Source organism: Copadichromis virginalis, linkage group LG1, assembly GCF_057382275.1.
Source record: "Copadichromis virginalis isolate Kocher_CV1m ecotype Utaka linkage group LG1, C_Virginalis_male_GT1.1, whole genome shotgun sequence".
Classification (NCBI taxonomy): domain Eukaryota; kingdom Metazoa; phylum Chordata; class Actinopteri; order Cichliformes; family Cichlidae; genus Copadichromis; species Copadichromis virginalis.
In genome coordinates, this window is record NC_140618.1 from 34,830,323 (window position 1) to 34,847,802 (window position 17,480).

The 17,480-nt window shown below is 41.9% G+C and overlaps 1 protein-coding gene across 2 annotated transcripts in view; it reads right to left on the reverse strand.

Moving 5' to 3' along the window:
* The window catches only part of nav2a (neuron navigator 2a), a 101,556-nt gene extending 84,309 nt beyond the window's left edge, over positions 1 to 17,247 (reverse strand). Inside the window, exon 1 of one of the 2 annotated variants that reach the window (XM_085460698.1) lies at positions 17,014 to 17,247. In XM_085460698.1, the coding sequence (XP_085316824.1) occupies positions 17,014 to 17,232 (219 nt within the window). In that variant the 5' untranslated portion in view covers positions 17,233 to 17,247. Of the gene's footprint in view, positions 1 to 4,443; positions 4,697 to 17,013 lie in introns of those variants that run through there. The other variant, XM_085460696.1, reaches the window with a different exon arrangement.
* Between the last annotated feature and the right edge of the window lie 233 nt (positions 17,248 to 17,480).

The following is a 17,480-nucleotide window of genomic DNA, read 5'->3' on the forward strand; positions in this document are numbered from 1 at the left end:
CCTGCATGTAACAGTTCTTCAATTAAGCCGTGTCTTCTGTTGTACTAGGGGAACATAACTGTTGCTGATTCAGGCAATGAGAAAGAAATCAGATTCTGAAGTTTCCTACTGTTCGTGGTGCTTCACAGCACACCGTTGCTCCCTGTGTCGAAGACAGATTATATAAATATGATGGATGTCTTTGCTCCTCACACTTAATGACAGGACACTTTAGTGACCTTCATGCACACCTGGTGCTGTACTTTACAGCAGGCGCGCACACACACGCACGCACGCACACACTCAAATACAAACACAAAAATACGATTGGTCTCAGGTGTCAGGGGTGGGCTGTGCTACTTCCCAAATCCAGCCATCATCTTATGTCATCAGCAGTGTGCTGCTTCACATTCACAAAGGGACCTCACACCTTACAATGTCACTAAAACAAATACAAACTTCAAGTGTGGGTCTCAGAGCAGCTTCACTAAAGAAACTCTCCATGCTTTGCTTAAGAAAACACATATCTGCACTGCAATGTGCTGCCTTCTACGGGCTTTTAATCTGATGACTTCTAAATCGTATTAAAATAAATAAAGACAAATACACCCTCCAGTTTTCTCTAACATTAAAGACTTTTTGTGGGACAGCACGGTGGCGCGGTGGTTAGCACTATTGCCTCACAGCAAGAAGGTCGCGGACTTGAATCCACATCCATCTGGCTAATTCTTCTTCCAAATACATCTGGGGTTAGGTTAACTTAGTATTCTAAATTGCCCATAGGTGTGAATGTGAGTGAGAATGGTCGTCTGTCTCTCTGTGTTAGACCTGCAAAAGACAGACGACCTGTCCAGGGTGTACCCCACCTCTTGGCCTGTGGCAGCTGAATTATGCTCTAGTGATATAACATGGATGAATACATGCATTTAAGATTTCTCTTTCCCACTTTTTCCAAAGTAAAGGATGACCTCTTTAACACCCTGAAAAACTACTTAGAAAACGTATTTTTGTGGGTGACCCCTCCTGCTGCCTAGACATGCTGAGCCATATCGATGAGGACTCAGCATCCCTCCGTGCTGCTGCAGGCTGAGGGTGACATTTGGCAACACATCCCCTCTGACCCATTCTGGGCTGGCTAGCAGATGGCTGGTGGGAGATGATGGATGGACTGAGTCACTTACACAGCAATCAAGAAGTGAGGGGTGGGAGTGGTACATAGGGGCATCCTACTTACCCAACAGTGGTATATTTTTCTGTCACTTCTGACACAGTCTCAACAACATTCACTGTGAATGCAGGAAACTTGCTCGTCTTAAAAAAAAACAGAAACACAGCACTGGGCAAAGGGAATTCTCTGCACAGCTCTCAGTGAGCACTAGCAGACACAAACAGATGGCTTCTGAGAAAACAAGCATCACAAAGGTGTCCTGGTCTGACAGAAATGACAACAGTCTGCTCTACCAGCTGCTGTGCCATGCCCTGCGCTCTAACACTGAAATTTTCAATGCTTGACCAGTGGGTGGTCAAACAGACTTTCCATAGCAACACTTTATGATGTACTATAACTACAAAACTAGAGGCGAATGCAAGCTTAAGTCAGGGAAGCAATTCAAGAAAAAAAATCAAGAAAAAGGTATATAATACTAATAATACAAATAGTTTTATATGTATTTATCTTTATCTTATTTCTTCTTTTTAAAATAATTATTCTTATATACCAGACAGGTTGCAGTGACCATACTATGAAAAACACCTGAAATTACCTGGAAATAGCAGTAAGTTTTCCCCTTTCCAAACACAAGCCATTCAAACACAAGCCTTCTAAATGTCTAAACATTCCTTTGCTACAGTGGAAAAAGTTTACTGGGTGTCTTTCCCATCATCCGTCCTGACAAACCAAACATAAACGTTTTAAAGACGGAGTACGAGGTGCATGTTCTTCATACAGTAATCCCACCAAACCAAAAACAAACAAAAACAGCACAAAGGCATTTGTGCTGCTTTCTTTTTCTCTCCTCTTCATTAAAAGTGTATCTGTGGCTGCAGCTTTTCCTTTGGTGTCATGAGCAGGATACACTATGGTTAGTTCATGGTCTGTAAGGCCCTTGGCAGCGATCCACTCCATGCCAGTGTACTCACACTGTCCTCTCAAGTGGCTTTAACCCACAGAAAACTGAACCAGGCCAGCTTTAAATAAGCCCTCGTGCCTTTGCTTACTCTCTGTTTGGCACATGAAAGACATGTGGCTTTGTGAGGCATGGAGGCCATACTAGGCACATGTAGACAAACGACTTGGCCAGAGCTGTGCTGTTAAGAAGATAGGAAACAGGGCCAAGAGACGGAGTGAGTATGTGCTGGCACCTGTACTTGTCAAAAGTGATCTGAAGACCATGGGCTGAAAAACATCATCAAGTAATCGATAAAAAGAAAAGAGCATTTGCATCCAGCAGCGAGATCTGTGAATGTACAGAAAGGTTCTTCCAGCATATGAGAGAGAAGTGAATCATGAGTACGTCAAAATTCCCCAAAGTCGTGCACGGCTGAGACGGCACAGCAGTGTCTGCTACGCAACATGTAATCAACATCAATTTTGAGACATGCAGCCTGATGCACATGAGGGCACAGCAGCTGTTATAAAGGCAATTTTGGTAGTGATGTTAGAGCGAAACAGCTTCATCGTGGTCCTTGAAAATCAGCAGATATATGCAGCATCTGAGGTGTGAGCTCCAGAACTCTACAATACCACTGCTGTTGTTTTAACTCTCCTGCATTTGGAAAAGCACTTATCCACCATACGATTACTTTTTAAGCCCTGTATAATGTATATTCAACCTTCAATCTTTATACCTTTGAGTCTGATGTTAAATTCCACAGCTTTTTCAGTTCAAAATTGGCCAAAGATTGCTGCTGCTTTCACATCCTTCTATTCAACCAAATGTTTGGGTGCATTATGGTTACAGTGCATGCCATGTACCTGTGATTTCTTAGGATCAGCCACTTGACTTTATCAAATGCAACTAAGTACATCAGTTTTTAAAAGGAAAAAACAGATGTGCTTTGAGTTTACTTATATGAATTTTCAGAGAAGAATAATTTAAGAAGGGGTAGGTACGGCATGCCGTGGGTGCGGTGTGCTATTGAGAGCTTGAGTTTGTCATGCATGGGTATAGCCTTGACGGTGTAGAACATCACAACTATTTGCGTAACTGAAAACAAAAACATGGTTTTACTCCTCTGCATATGCTGGCATGACTCAGGATCAGTATTAAGCACATCATTCTCGCATTTTGATTTATGCTGCATGGGTCACACATCGACAAAAGAATCTTGACAATCAAATAATCAATAGACCTGTTCTATAACAGAGAGAACTATGGACATCGACTATACTTCATAATAAAAAGAAAGGTCATTTTAATTTCTCTAAGTGTGTGCACATGTTGGGCTGTGCGTGCCTTTGTCAGCCCCACTCTATTTCACAAAGGCACATGGAAAACACACAATCCCCCTCCTCATTTGAGTTGTGTGTAGGTTAGCAGTGTGTAATTAAGCTAGCCCTCTTATCAGCTCATCTCAAGGCTTTGGCAATAACCTCCTCTGCTTCCATCTCCCCTTCCTCTCTGGGCTCACAGGAGATCCAGATAAGGAACAAGGCTGAAAAAGAGAAAGATGTGGAGAAAGACAGAGAAAAGAAAAAGAGTGTGTTCTGTCCGCTTCCGTCGTTACGTGTAAACTCAACAGGATGCCTATTATCCTAACAGACTTTTATTAAATCTGCTGCTTCCTACTTTTATCATATACATCAGTCATTACACAGACCCCCCCCCCCCCCCCCCCCATTTGTTTGCACCACAGGACCCACCTGCACCTGACCGGACCTGTGTTTTATCTCACTGTCCCAGATGCTGTTGAATTTTTACCATCTCTGTGCCATCATACTTATATGACACCAAACAGTAGGCAACAAAGCCGCAAGCAAACCTGATTTTTTCCCCCCCTTAAATGCTATAAAGGGGAACACATACACACACACACACACACACACACACACGCACACAAATGTGCTACACAACTCAGTTTAAAGCCTTAGATAAGCCTGTTTTAACTTTCCATGCAGACATCAAAGTGAAGCTAGTATCAGGTGAGGGGAAATCAAGATGCATGCCTTCAGCATTTTCTTCTGATATTAAAACGACCGCCACTAATCCACTACAGCTAACACTGTAGCTGCGGTAAGGTTTTGGACTGATGAGACAAGCACTTTTACTGACACATAAACACAAAGTGAAGAAAAAAATGTTCTGATGTTACAGCTTCAGGGAAGGACGTGAATAGAAAGAGCTGTCAACAACAGAGAGAAGCCTACATACTTTTCTATATGCACAGTCAAGAACTGAAATGCATGGTTTTCTGATTTCATATGGGTGGTTGACCTTTGTCATGATCTGGAAGTGTTCACCCTACCAGTTTCATGGTGAAATTGTTCTGCTCCCAGCGGCAAAACATCACACTCATGTTACGTCGTGCAGTTTCCTTCCTCAGAGACACCTGCCTCACACTGAGGAAGACTGTTGCTTGCCCAGCCAAACCAAAATATAAGCCATTTGTAGCAGGTCTAGAACAACCTGCACTGAGCAGAGCTGTAGCAAAATACAGAAAAATCCACAAATTAAAAAAGAATCCAATTGCAAGTTTGAATCCCGACTGGGTGCACCGTTGGAGATCCAGGGAGAACAGAAGAGCTACTGCTTGCTGGAGCCCCAGCAGGTCTCTGTATGCCTGGGAGGGGGGGAAGGAGCTCAGTCCCTCAAGTTTCTCTCCACCCACTCTGGGACATAGGAGGAGGGAAAAATAAAGGCAGGAGGTGAAAGGCAAGAGGCGCTCCGCGGCTTCTGCTGCCGCTCTGAGAGGCAGCCAAACCAAACGCGGTGGAGAAGAAGCAGGAGAGGATTCCCCCTCATGCTTGGCCCACAGCAACACATTGTGCTATTCCTCTTCAATGGACTATTGGTCATATGGGGAGGGGACAGCAAGAGAAAGGGACAGGCCTCTTAACCTTTCTACCACCCCTCCCCCGACAGTCTACCCCATACATGACAAAAAAGTGAGCACAAAAGACAAAAAAGGGATGATCGGTGCTCCCTTGATAGCAGTGGAGAGAATAAATAGTGAGAAGTGCAGAGCCAAAGTCCAAACCACGTAAAGCTCAATGCTAACCGTAAGTTTTCTATTTATTATTTCTTTAACCAGCTCCTCTGCTGCCTGTTAAATTTTTTTTTTTTTTTAAGCCAAGTTTTATTTTTCCCAACCATAGAAGGAACAGTCCGCTCTCTGATCAGCCGTCACCCGCAACACACTGCAGCAGCTGCATGTGTTTATTTATGTGCATGCGTACAGTGGGTTCATAACCTAAGCATTTATGTATGTGTGAGTGTGTATGTAAGAGTCCACAGTACAGGATGCCCTGCGTTTGAGCGCGTTCCAACCCCCTGTGCACACACGCCGCAACCACCGACCACAAATTACAAGCTGAATTTGAATTTTGGGAAAGGCCCAAGATTTACAGAAAGTTCCCACAGTAGGGGGATGCCTGATCGCTTCCAGCAGGCGGAACAAAATGCTTTAAGCTTTATGAAACAACAATAACACTGAAACCATGAAGACAGTAGAAAGTAATGAAAGAAAGGGTTTGCTTTTCAACGGCATTTTACAGAGGTGTGGACTCGAGTCACATGACTTGGACTCGAGTCAGACTCGAGTCATTAATTTTATGACTTTAGACTTGACTTGAAAAAATGTTCTAAGACTTGTGACTTGACTTGAACTTTTACACCAATGACTTGGGACTTGAATTGGACTTGAACCGGTTTACTTGAAAAGACTTGATATTTTACCCCAAATATAAAATTTAACATGCATATTATATAGAGATTGAAAATGTGACGTCATTCACGGGTAGAACCGCAAAGGATTCTGGGAACTCGTGGCAAGCGGTACTAGCGCACGCAGGCTTTCAATTAAAATCAGTTATACAGCGATAAAAAGAAACACAAAAATGTCAAGAAGCCGTTGTATTATTAACTGCAATAGCCGGTCGCATGACAGCCACGGGAAGCCGACGGGTAAAGAGATCGGTTGTTATCGGATTACGTCGTTGAAGAGAAATTGTTCAAGCCATGTTTCCGAAGTAACAAAGACGCGACGGGTGGCCTGGATTGCAGCCATTCAAAGATCAAATATAACGTCCCAGAACCCTCCAGCTCACAGGTTAGTCTGCTCCAAGCATTTACACGAAGGTCAGTGTTTTTTAGTAGTTAATACGTCATTTTTCTTAACATAATTGGTGATATAGGTTACAAGCAAGTCTGGCGCTGAACAGAAATTGTCGCGCTATGCTCCTTTGTTTATTGTGCATAAATAGTGAATTGTCCTGACACAATATTGCGAAATTATTTCCACTACTAATTAATTACCGTTGAGCTCAAAGGTCCTATTAATAAACTGTTAAGGAATGTGTATTTATGACGACGATTTGTGAGACTGGTAAACTTATGATACGTACGATGGTCTTTCGTTCTACACGGTGCATTTCAAGGTCCTGTACCCATCCGTAGGTAAACTGTACCTGGGCTTGTTGCAGTGACCTGAAGTTACTAAACTTCATGAGTCTATGCACTCACTCCAAGAACCGTGTAATTATAAATATGCATATAAATATGCTAGGATGAGATAGCTGACTTCATCTAACTAGCAAATGTTGTCCAGGCTACGTTGGTGATACAGTTTTTTTTAATGTGTATGATATTTTTGTCATGCGATTTTAAAGCTGGTCCTACAACCGCATCCAAGAATAACATGCAGCTTATCTCAGAACTGTTGGTGAAAATTATTCTTGGAGCTAGGTTTAATTGAGCTGCATTTTAAAGAGGTGCAATTTCACAATTTGTGTATATTTTCTAAGTTCACTATTTTGTCATGTGTTGAGAAAAACACAGATTTTAAAATTACATGGTCTAATATTTACATTTAGCATATAACTGCAACATTATTTTTTCGTTTGTTTTTTTTTAAAGACTCGAAAGGACTTGAAATTCAAAGTTTCAGACTTGTGACTTGACTCGGACTTTTACACCAGTGACTTGAGACTTGACTCGGACTTGCCTGACATTACTTGAGACTTGACTTGAGACTTGAGGATAAAGACTTGAGACTTACTTGAGACTTGCAAAACAATGATTTGGTCCCACCTCTGGCATTTTATACTGCCAAAAAAGAACAGAGATGCAGCTTACAGCCGTCCAAGGCAGGTTTTCTACTCGGTGACTGAGAGGAAATGTGCATTTTATGTTTTCATATTCAGAGCTCAAAAGCGCCGTAAACTTGAAGTCAACACAATCAACTGTCAGTGGCTTTCAGTTAAAATAATTACTCTGTACATGATTGAGATTCAAGTTTTGACTTGACCCTGTAATTGTGTTTGTTCCTTGCTAGTGATAGTGACACCCATCACAAGTGTTTTGCATAAAGAAAAAAGAAAAACAACAACTGAAAAATCATGACAATAAAACCGAGGGTAGCTAAAGACTGAGTTAAATATCAATATGTTATTCAAATCACAAAGTTAATGATCTTATTTTAGTGCGTTAGTATGCAATGAAGGCAGCACAGTGGCACGGTGGTTAGCACTGTTGCCGCACAGCAAGAAGGTCCTGAGTTCAATTCCAACATCAGGCCAGGGTCTTTCTGTGTGGAGTTTGCATGTTCTCCCAGTGTTTGCGTGGGTTCCCTCCGGGTACTCCGGCTTCCTCCCACCGTCCAAAGACATGCAGCTTGTGGGGATAGGTTTAGGAGTGAATGTGAGTGCGAATGGTTGTCTGTCCCTGTGTGTTGGCCCTGCGACAGACTGGCGACCTGTCCAGGGTGTACCCCACCTCTCGCCCTATGACAGCTGGGATAGGCTCCAGCACCCCCCGCGACCCTGAAAAGGACAAGCGGAAGCAAATGGATGGATGGAGCATGCTAATTTACCATTTGAAGGCAGAAATATGTATACTAACAGCCATTAAAACTGTGACTTCACAAACCAAAAGTCAGCCTGCAGCACAATGATGCCATTACTATAGAAGTAAAAGGCTCGAGATACATGTATTTCTATAAGGATAGCTATCTATAGCCCCTCGTCCAGCTTAATGGGTTAGCTAACAAAGGCAAAATGGCTAACGCTAAAGCTATCTTGAATCCAGAGTCAACCTAGGGTCAAAGCACTTAGGAGGAAAATTATAGAGGTGAATGAAAAATTTAACAGAGTCTATGTCCTGTCTTCTGAAGCTACCGAAAATTACGTTAATAACTTGTAGCAGATTTTCTTTGGTAAGTTCAAATATGTCAGGTAAAGGTGGGTGTACAACGGCTCATTTTCATTTGATTATTTATCAATGAAAATAATAGTAGCAGAGCACTTTGTTTTCAGTATTTCAGTGACAGAAGAACCTGTAATAGACTGCAGTTTGGGGGAAATTATCAACTTTAATACTTTCTTTTATTATGAAAATAACATTTTGTATCAGAAAAAGCTGTCAATTTTAGAAAGAAAACTGAAAATCGAAAAAAAAAATTGGAATTGTTGCTTCTCTAACAAATTGTTAGAAAGTTGCTGATTGTTTTTATGTTGTTCATGAAAGAAAAGGAACTGAATTTAGGGGATATGGACACACACTGACAGTAAGCAGCTACTTTAGCAAGTAGCTGCACCAACATGTTAAAAATGTTCATGTTGTATTTGTAGCTTTTTAGCTGATTATCAGATGGTTCCTATTCTTTAAACAGGCAAAAACACTGCAGGCATCCTGCCTTTTCTATGCTATAGTTCAAGTGATAACCACCACAAAAGAAAAGCCAATCAACACAGCCTCCCACACCACTGAAACATCAGTCTCCTACTACACGTAACTGGCATTGATTTAATGATATTCTGGCTCTACAAGCGGAGAATGTGTCAGCATTTAGTGCTTCTGTTTAACTGTTTTAGTCCAAGTCTTCAACAAGCTCATTAAGTGAAGTCACAGTGAATGGGCTGAGTATGGTCCTTTCACAGTCCCAGATAAACCTTAGTGTGTCGGGGACAATGGGGATAACCCCATCATGGAAGGGTCTTTGTTTTGGGGGACCCAAACCTCTGTGTTCTCAAAGCCTGGGGAGGAAGACTGCAATAATAATGGGGGTGAAGGGGTGGGATGGACCTGCTGCCTGGCTGTGCTGTTCTGGATGGAGGTGATTTGGGGGTGGGAGGGATTGAGGGACATACGGACTTACTGGAGAGGCAGCTGTGGAAATAACGGCAGATTATATCCTTTCTCTCTCTATAGCTTTGACATTGTCTTGTGTCTAAACAAACTAAATACCTAAAGGTTATTGCAGGTACAAAAATTAGGTAATCACGCATCATTCATTTTTTCTACTTCTTTTTCTGCAAATAAGTGAGTAAGATAGGACACTACAACCTAAGAGTGGTGGACAACTTGACACCTGGGAATGTTAAGGAGATTAAATCTCAGAAGTGAAGTCAGTGAGACACTTGCCTATGCTACAAAAACAAAGCCCTTAATATAATCAGAAGCAAAGGTATCTTGAGGAAGTAAAATGTCTTTTTCAAAAAAACATTTTTTTAACCTAAATTCAGCTTTTAAAGCACTGTCATGTGGACAGATTAACTCTTTGATGGCAGAAAATGGCATGAATGTGTGCTGGGGTGGCTGTAGCTCAGGAAGTGGAGCAGGTCATCTATTAATCAGAAGGTTCGAACCTTGGCTGCTCCGGCTTGCATGTCAAACTATCCTTGGGAAAGACACTGAACATGTTGCTCTATGATGATTCACATTCTGATGATTTCATCACAGCGTGAATGATAAATAGAAAACACTAGAAAAAAGTGTTTATAGGAATGGATGAATGAGACATGTTGTGTGAAGTGGTCTGAGTGCTTGAGTAGAAAATCTATATAAGAACCAGTCCATTTACCATGTCTCCCCACAGTAAGACACCATACAGGCAGACAGATGTAATACCTGCTAAGCTTTAAATGAGTATTAACTACAGTATCTTACACATTTACTACTTTCAATTGTTGAATTTAAGGGTATGACGCAAGCATAAGAAAATTACATTTATAACATATTAACTGGGCACAGTGCTGCACTCAACATAATGTTAAACTCACCTTCAGTTTGTTCTGTTCGTATAAAGCAAAGAAAATGTTATTACAGTTGTCTGGTGTCCCATTACAAACCTGATTAGAACAGTTTGGATCCAAGGATGCCATCTGGGCCCATCTACCACAGCTACCAGCTGAGGCCACCTTAGTGATGTCTTATTGATGAAACAGCATCTAAACACACCAGATAGCCCAGTCCAGTCACAGACTGGAAAAGGTTATCTAATCCAGCAAAAAAAGCACAAACTGTTCACAAGTCATTTGATATTCTTAAATAATATGTAATCCCTGAAGGGAGGTTAACTGTTTAAGTAAAATAGATTGGTTTATTCATGCATGCTTCGGAGCAGGTGAAGCTGGTGTCTTCAAAGTTACGGTACTTAATGTGTTAAGGATCTGGGAGAGGCTTCTTGAATGACAGATTTACAGCCCAGCTCCTGGATTCAGCATTTATCAGCAAGCCTAAACCAGTCCAACTGAGTAAGCCCAGACATGCAGTACAACACACACAAACACAGTACAACGCATACATACTTTCATTGTGATTCTAGCCAGGTTGTAATCAGAGCAATAAAACGGCATGAGAAACTCCCTGAAGCTGGATGGAGAAATCCATGCTATCGTCTTTTCTCAAGCAGGCAGTGTCTACAGAAAGCCAGGCAATATTTCATAGTTGTTTTATGTCTATTTACACTCAACAATCACATCAAACCCAGAGCACAGCTGAGAACCATACAGACAGATGGTGATACGCTTAACATTTAGGAAATACAGTATATACAATACATATCTAAATATTTGGCCAAAAATGTAACTATCTCTTCCAAATAAGTGCGTTAGATAGAACATTAAACTTCCCGTTTGCTACTTGCTTGATCATTTAACAGCACCAAACGTTACTATAACACCAGATCTCAGAAGTGAAGATTGTGAAAGAAGAGTCAGAGCTGAAGGGGAAAACAGCCTTAAACACAAACATAAGGCTCTAAATGCAAAAAGAAGCAACCTATTAGCAACCTTCTTCGTTCATTCATTTTAAGCTTATCTTAACCGACAGTGTAGAGCGGGAGGAGCATGGATTAAAAAGAGCTTGTGGAGATTTAATGTACACTACCATTTTTTACATTTCATTTGAAACAATCACCTCACAATCATGCTTACACACCTAATCAATTACCAAAAACACTTTGACCCTCTGGGGATTAGAGAAAATTCAAAATAAATTCAAACTTCTGTGCCTAATTCTTGTTTTTTGTTTTTTTTTTAAACATCATTGAAGATGCCTGGCCTGGAAAAAAAAACCCAGCACAAAATACCATGATCTTCATGCCCATGATGAGTATATGTAACTTTTGGCCACATATATATGTATATGTAATCTACTCAACAGGATTTCTGTGCCGTCTCTTCATATTATATCAAAGTTCCAATTTTTCCTAGCTTTGAACATGTAATTTTTCTTTGTACGGTTCATCTGTTTAAATCGAACACGTCGCATCAAACTTTCATGACCATCATATGTCATTGGCTCCCTGCTGGCTCTATGGATGTCATAAAGTTATCCAACAGAGTGTCGGTCCAGCAAGACCCTTGGTGCGATCCTCTGGGGAGGGTGAGCTCAGCCCTGCTGACCTCTACCTTCGTTTTCTACGTCGCCTGCTGCTTCCAGACTGACATGAAGCTGATTGTGTTAGTCTGAGCACTCTGCCGTGCAGATTCCTCACGCAGCGCCACCCACCATAACCCGCTTGTCTGCACAAATGGGGTCCTTGTGACAACTAACGCAAGGAAAGCAGAGAAGGAGAGAAACCAAAGTGAGGAGGGCACCTTGGAGGGAGATCAATGGAAGGATGTTGACTCAGGAGAAGCAGATGCCCAGTCTTAATTAATATGGTTATGTCCTCAGCCATGACCTCACACAGGAAGGACAGGGGTCGACCACACAGGAAGTGGAATCTGATCGAGATGCATTAGGCAGAGATGAAGTCATTACAACTGTAGCCAACTGTCACATGATCACATATATGCTTGAGAAAAAATACTGCAAAGAAAACACAAAACCATCATGGTCATTTATCGATAACAAAAACTGCTCGATGATTTTACAGCTTCTTGCTGTCTTGACTGTCATTTTCCCACACTCTACGTCAAATGCAACTTTTTGATTATTTAGTTCCATACATGAGCACATTTATTCTAACAAGTAAACCAGGCCTGAAAAGCTCCCACATGCAACATTTTTAGATAAAACAAACTCTGATTAAGACAACAATATTTAATATTCATGAAATTATAAATGAAATCAGCACTTAACCTAAACACATACACTGCTCGGTTCTTTATCTCTGCACCATTTCACACTGACAAGGTGCTCAGGGACCTATTGGAGGACAAGCTGCCTCCTCATTTCAGATAAAAGCCACACATCCCAGTCTCAGTATATCTGACCGTTTTCAGTCTGTGCCTAAAGCATCTGCTGGTATCACAGCTACTGGGTTGTTTCAGCCCAACCTGATAAATCTGCAGGATGACCGCCTCTGTGTTGTCTGACACAGGACACACACAGGTGGCGATGCAGCGCTTGCACTGGCTTCCTCCTCCCTCACAGTGATAATGAAATGTGTGATTGGCTACTGGTTGAAAACCTCTTATCTCAAACGTGTCAGCTGCCAGGAATTAAAGAAATCCACCTCGGTTTCCAGACTGACAACAGTGACATCTGAAACCACAAAATGATAAAGTGTATAACCTGAATTCATGAGGATCACTCACAACACCTAACAAGACATGGCCCTTTCTCCTGGACTCATTGTCTGAATCCTGCAGTGTGTTGAATTCTCTGTTATTCCTTTTGAACAATGAAATCTACAACAAAGAGTCACTCAAACATCCATAAAATTTAACTTCCACTTGCAGTGCCTTCTGTAGAGACATATGTGTATGTGTGGCCTTTTGTCATGGTAATAAAAAAGAAGCAATATAGTCACCCAGCACCCCCACCCAATCTGACCTGCTCCAGGCAGGCAGGAAGACATTAGCAATCCAATGCAGGATGACAGTTTTCTGCCTTTCACTCTCACCTGCTGGGCTGTGTGTTAAAAAGGCTTAGGTTGGATGTAAGCACCATAAAAAAGTCATTACTGCCTTTCACAGGATGCTGATGAGAGACCCAGCGTATGAGAGGGGTCAAGTGAAATGGGCTTTAAAGGTTGATGCTGACATTTACAGGCCAATAATGTTTTTATTAAATATTTTCTGCATTTGTTCGATTGCTTTCACTTGTCCTGTTTCATGCTTAAAGCTCTGTGTAGTATTTTTGCTTCTTTAGAATCAAAGAGCTTGAAAATCTTCCAAACTAACATTTACACAGCATAACTGAACAGCATAACTCTTTATATCTGGAAAACAAACAACTGTTAGTCAAATGATATACATATGTGTATGTGTGTGTGTGTGTGTGTGTGTGTGTGTGTGTGCTTGCATATATAATCTCTACACTTTCATCACCATCAGTCAGTACCTCCCGTTTAAAGGTCATTTAATTAGCTTTGTATACGTAATTAAATTGCTTCACACATGTTACTTGATACATATGTTTGTCAGTCATGCAATGGACTCAGACTCAATTTTAATTTTGAAACTGGAGAAAATGATAATCTCTGGGATTTATAGATTTTTATGAATGGAAGGAATTACATTAACAGAGCCTTGTGTTAGTAATGTATCTGTTACCATGATGATTTAATATCTAAACGAAGCTCTTTATTACCAGCCCCATAAAATGAGGGCCTGTCTTAATTGTAGTTCGTTGTTTGTTTCCACACTGTGTTTTGAAGTGATTGGGATTCAGCTCACAGGCTGAAATGAGCTTTTGTAATGAGTCTAATAAAGCCAGTCTTTACAGACAGTCTGCCTTATGCCTGCATCTGGAGAGATGCTTATTAAGATAGTAGCTCCTTATCACACTGGCACACAGACAAATCTCTCTGTGTGAGTGAGCGTGTGACTATGTGTGTTTGTGAGTATGTGTTTTTAATGCCTTATAAAAGGAATACGAATGCTGCACATTGTACCAAAATGTATTTTTCAGGATCTCCTGCCGCCAGTGTGACTTTCAAAAATTCTTGGTTTGAACCTTTACCCTTTGAAAGCTGTAGCTGAGAATTAATGAGCTGGCAATAATGAACAATTAGATTACAAAGAGGGAAAAGAGGGAATGGGGGTGGGGGGCAAAGAAGGTAGAGAGCGAAGGTGCTCAGGGTCAAAACTGAGGCATTTATAATGAAAAGAGAAGCAATGACAGATGCCTTCAATGACAGGAATAACCTACATTCACACCCACACGATTCATGGTGTCTGCGGATGGAAGAAGGCGCAGGAGAAAACTCAAACACCAGAGGGCAGTAGAGTATCTGTTCAAGGCAAGGCGCTCAGGAATAACAGTATGGGAAAAAGTTAAAGGTCACAACAGCTGAACAGCAGTCATTTCTTATGATGTCACACATTAGAGGGAAAGACAGTACACACACACACACACACACACACACACACACACACACACACACACAGAAAACAGCTTCAAATACCATTCACACATTTCCAGACTATCACCTTCACATCAGATTCAGCAGATTGTGCCAGACTCCACTCACACACAGCACACACACAGACTAAGCACTATCCTTAGTACTATCCAGGACTATCCTCTTCTCTGCGTGTAAATACAGCCTGCCTGTCTCCCTCTGCCTCCTGCTGCACTATGGATTAACTCTTTGTTGCAGGTGTACACAACATGTTTGTGTGTTTAGTGCCAACTGGGCCATCCAAGCTGGATGCATGGGAGGAGCACAGCCACGGACACACTCTGGTATCACTTTACTAATCCGTCAGATAACTACTGGCATACTCTGCTAGTACCCATTATGTTCAGGGCATGCTGTGTTTGGTGTTTGCCATTCAAACACATCTGGTTCTGCTTATGCTTTTTCCTATATTTCCAACCATTTATAAAAAGGATGGGGGAGGGGGGGGGGTGTCAGCAATGATGTGATCTGTTATGGGAGGGGCTTTTTTCCTTGAAATTAGATTTGAATTTCAGGAGATCTTCATGCTCAAATAAAAAGAAGCAGCAGCAGTCATAGAGATGACAGAGACAGTACAAGCAAAAGGGCAAGTATTCATGGTTGAGAAATGACTCAAACTTCAACCCACCCTTATGACTAGTCTATTGACATCTTCTGTGGGCACTGAAATCTGCTCCTGACTCTCTAAAGATGATTTTTCACCCATTTGTATTGATGAAATCTGGTGAAAAAAATGGACCCTCCAGAGAAAAAGCTCTTACCCCACCTCACAAGCATTAATTGCTATGAAAGCTGCTGCAAAGCTCTGGACATAGCATCTTTTAATTTATACATAACCAGAGGAAGAAAAATGAATGTCACCAAATGACAGTGGAGTGAATGTTAGGATGACTGGAATCCTTTGTGACTATTAGGCAAAAGACAAGTTCTCACTGTTGTGTCTGGTGAGGCAGCCATCACGTCTCCAGACAGCCTCGTCTCATCTCACCCTGCCATCAGAGGAGATTGAGTTCATGCTAAGGACCATTGGAGTCTGTGCAGGTACTCCACTGAGGCTTTGACCTGCATGTGGAAGACTCATCAAAAACCTCATCAGGAATTCTGCCTCGGAGCCCTCCGATCTGTTCAGTCATTTCCCTGGGTGAAGCCCAGCAGACACAAGGCTGAAATAAGGGCAATAAAGCTAATATATGAACAAACACTACTTTGCTGGACTAATAAGGGTATTCTACCAAACATGGCTTTAGATAGAAATCCCCCATCTCTCTGTCACCTACATACACATGGATTTGAAAGATTTTAGGATATGAGTGCAATAACATTGCTCCTGGTCATGGAGGTCAAGGGTTAACCCAGCTGAGAGTGAAGATGGCTGCATCATCAGCACCACGGGGATAAAGAGAGGAAGAGAAAGGAGGGCAGACAGGAGAGAGCAAAAAAGTCACAGAAAATAGGTCAGTCAGAAAACATGATTAGCCACTACACAAACGACACCAGCAGCAAACTCGTGCCATGTGCGAGAGAAGTGGTGTCCTGTATCAGTTCCTCATGCTGGATTCAGATTTCCCAAATAACTGCTAAAGCTTACTGAGCCCACACTGTACAGACAGACTGGCAAGCATGGACTTGCTGCCTCACCAATACACACAAACCCACACAGACACCTTCTTCCCCTCACTGCCTTACATGGTGCTGGAGCGATCCCTCTTGCCGTTGCAGCCCTTTGCGTTGCGTGGGGTTGCTAAGCGCAGCCAATATTTCACAAACACAGCAAAACAGCCACCCTGATATCCTGCTACACTGCCATCCTGGACAGCAGAGACACAGCCTGCTCCATGTCCTTCCAGGAACTCACTGAATCTGGCTCTGTGTTTCTGTTATGCTACACTGAGCCAAATAAAGTGATGATACCGAGTTTGTCGATTTACAGCTGACAAGTGAAGAACAGAATATCTTTCTATTATATTTCTTTTATAAATACTTTATTGTCCTCCATGGGTAAAAAAGGCCCTCAAACTGCTTATAAACTATAATTACTTGGGATTTTTTTTTTCTTTTAGAGTTTTAAATCAGTGAGTACTAATAAGAATTAATAATAAAAAAATATTCTACACAAATAATCAACCATGCATTCTTCTTGCAGCTCATCTCCATGTCATTGCTATAAAATTCATTATAAAGCAGTATTAGCAGAATAACACTTAGGATCTGGGTTTGGAGATGACTGTTTTACATCCTGACCTGAGTGTTTCTGCCAACCTCTGACTCTGCTGCGTTGTTTCTTGGGGGTCTTGAGCCCACCTGCTGGCCCAATGAGGGAATGTGCGTCTTGAGAGGTGCCGGAGGTAGAGCTAGAGGTGACGTCCTGCTGGGGGTCTGGGGGATAGGTAGGGCACTGTGCACAGGTTTGGGTTTGGGGAGTCCCGACTTCATATTTGAGGCCACTAGAATGGCTGGCATCTTTTCCCCAGCGACCAGATGACTGCAAGCTCCCCTCCCTGTCACACTGAGATGGAAATCCTGTCACCGGTAAGCAGGAATTCTCTGCAATCAAGCTACTTTTCTGTTTGTGAATGAGTTACCAGACTGGAGGGAAAAAAAAGAAAGGAAAAAAACACAGCACATATATTGAGGTTGCACCTGATCCAACGCCTGATTGAAGTGTGCAGTTTGTTCATGTCCCAGTCTTAGCTTCTTCTACTGATTCT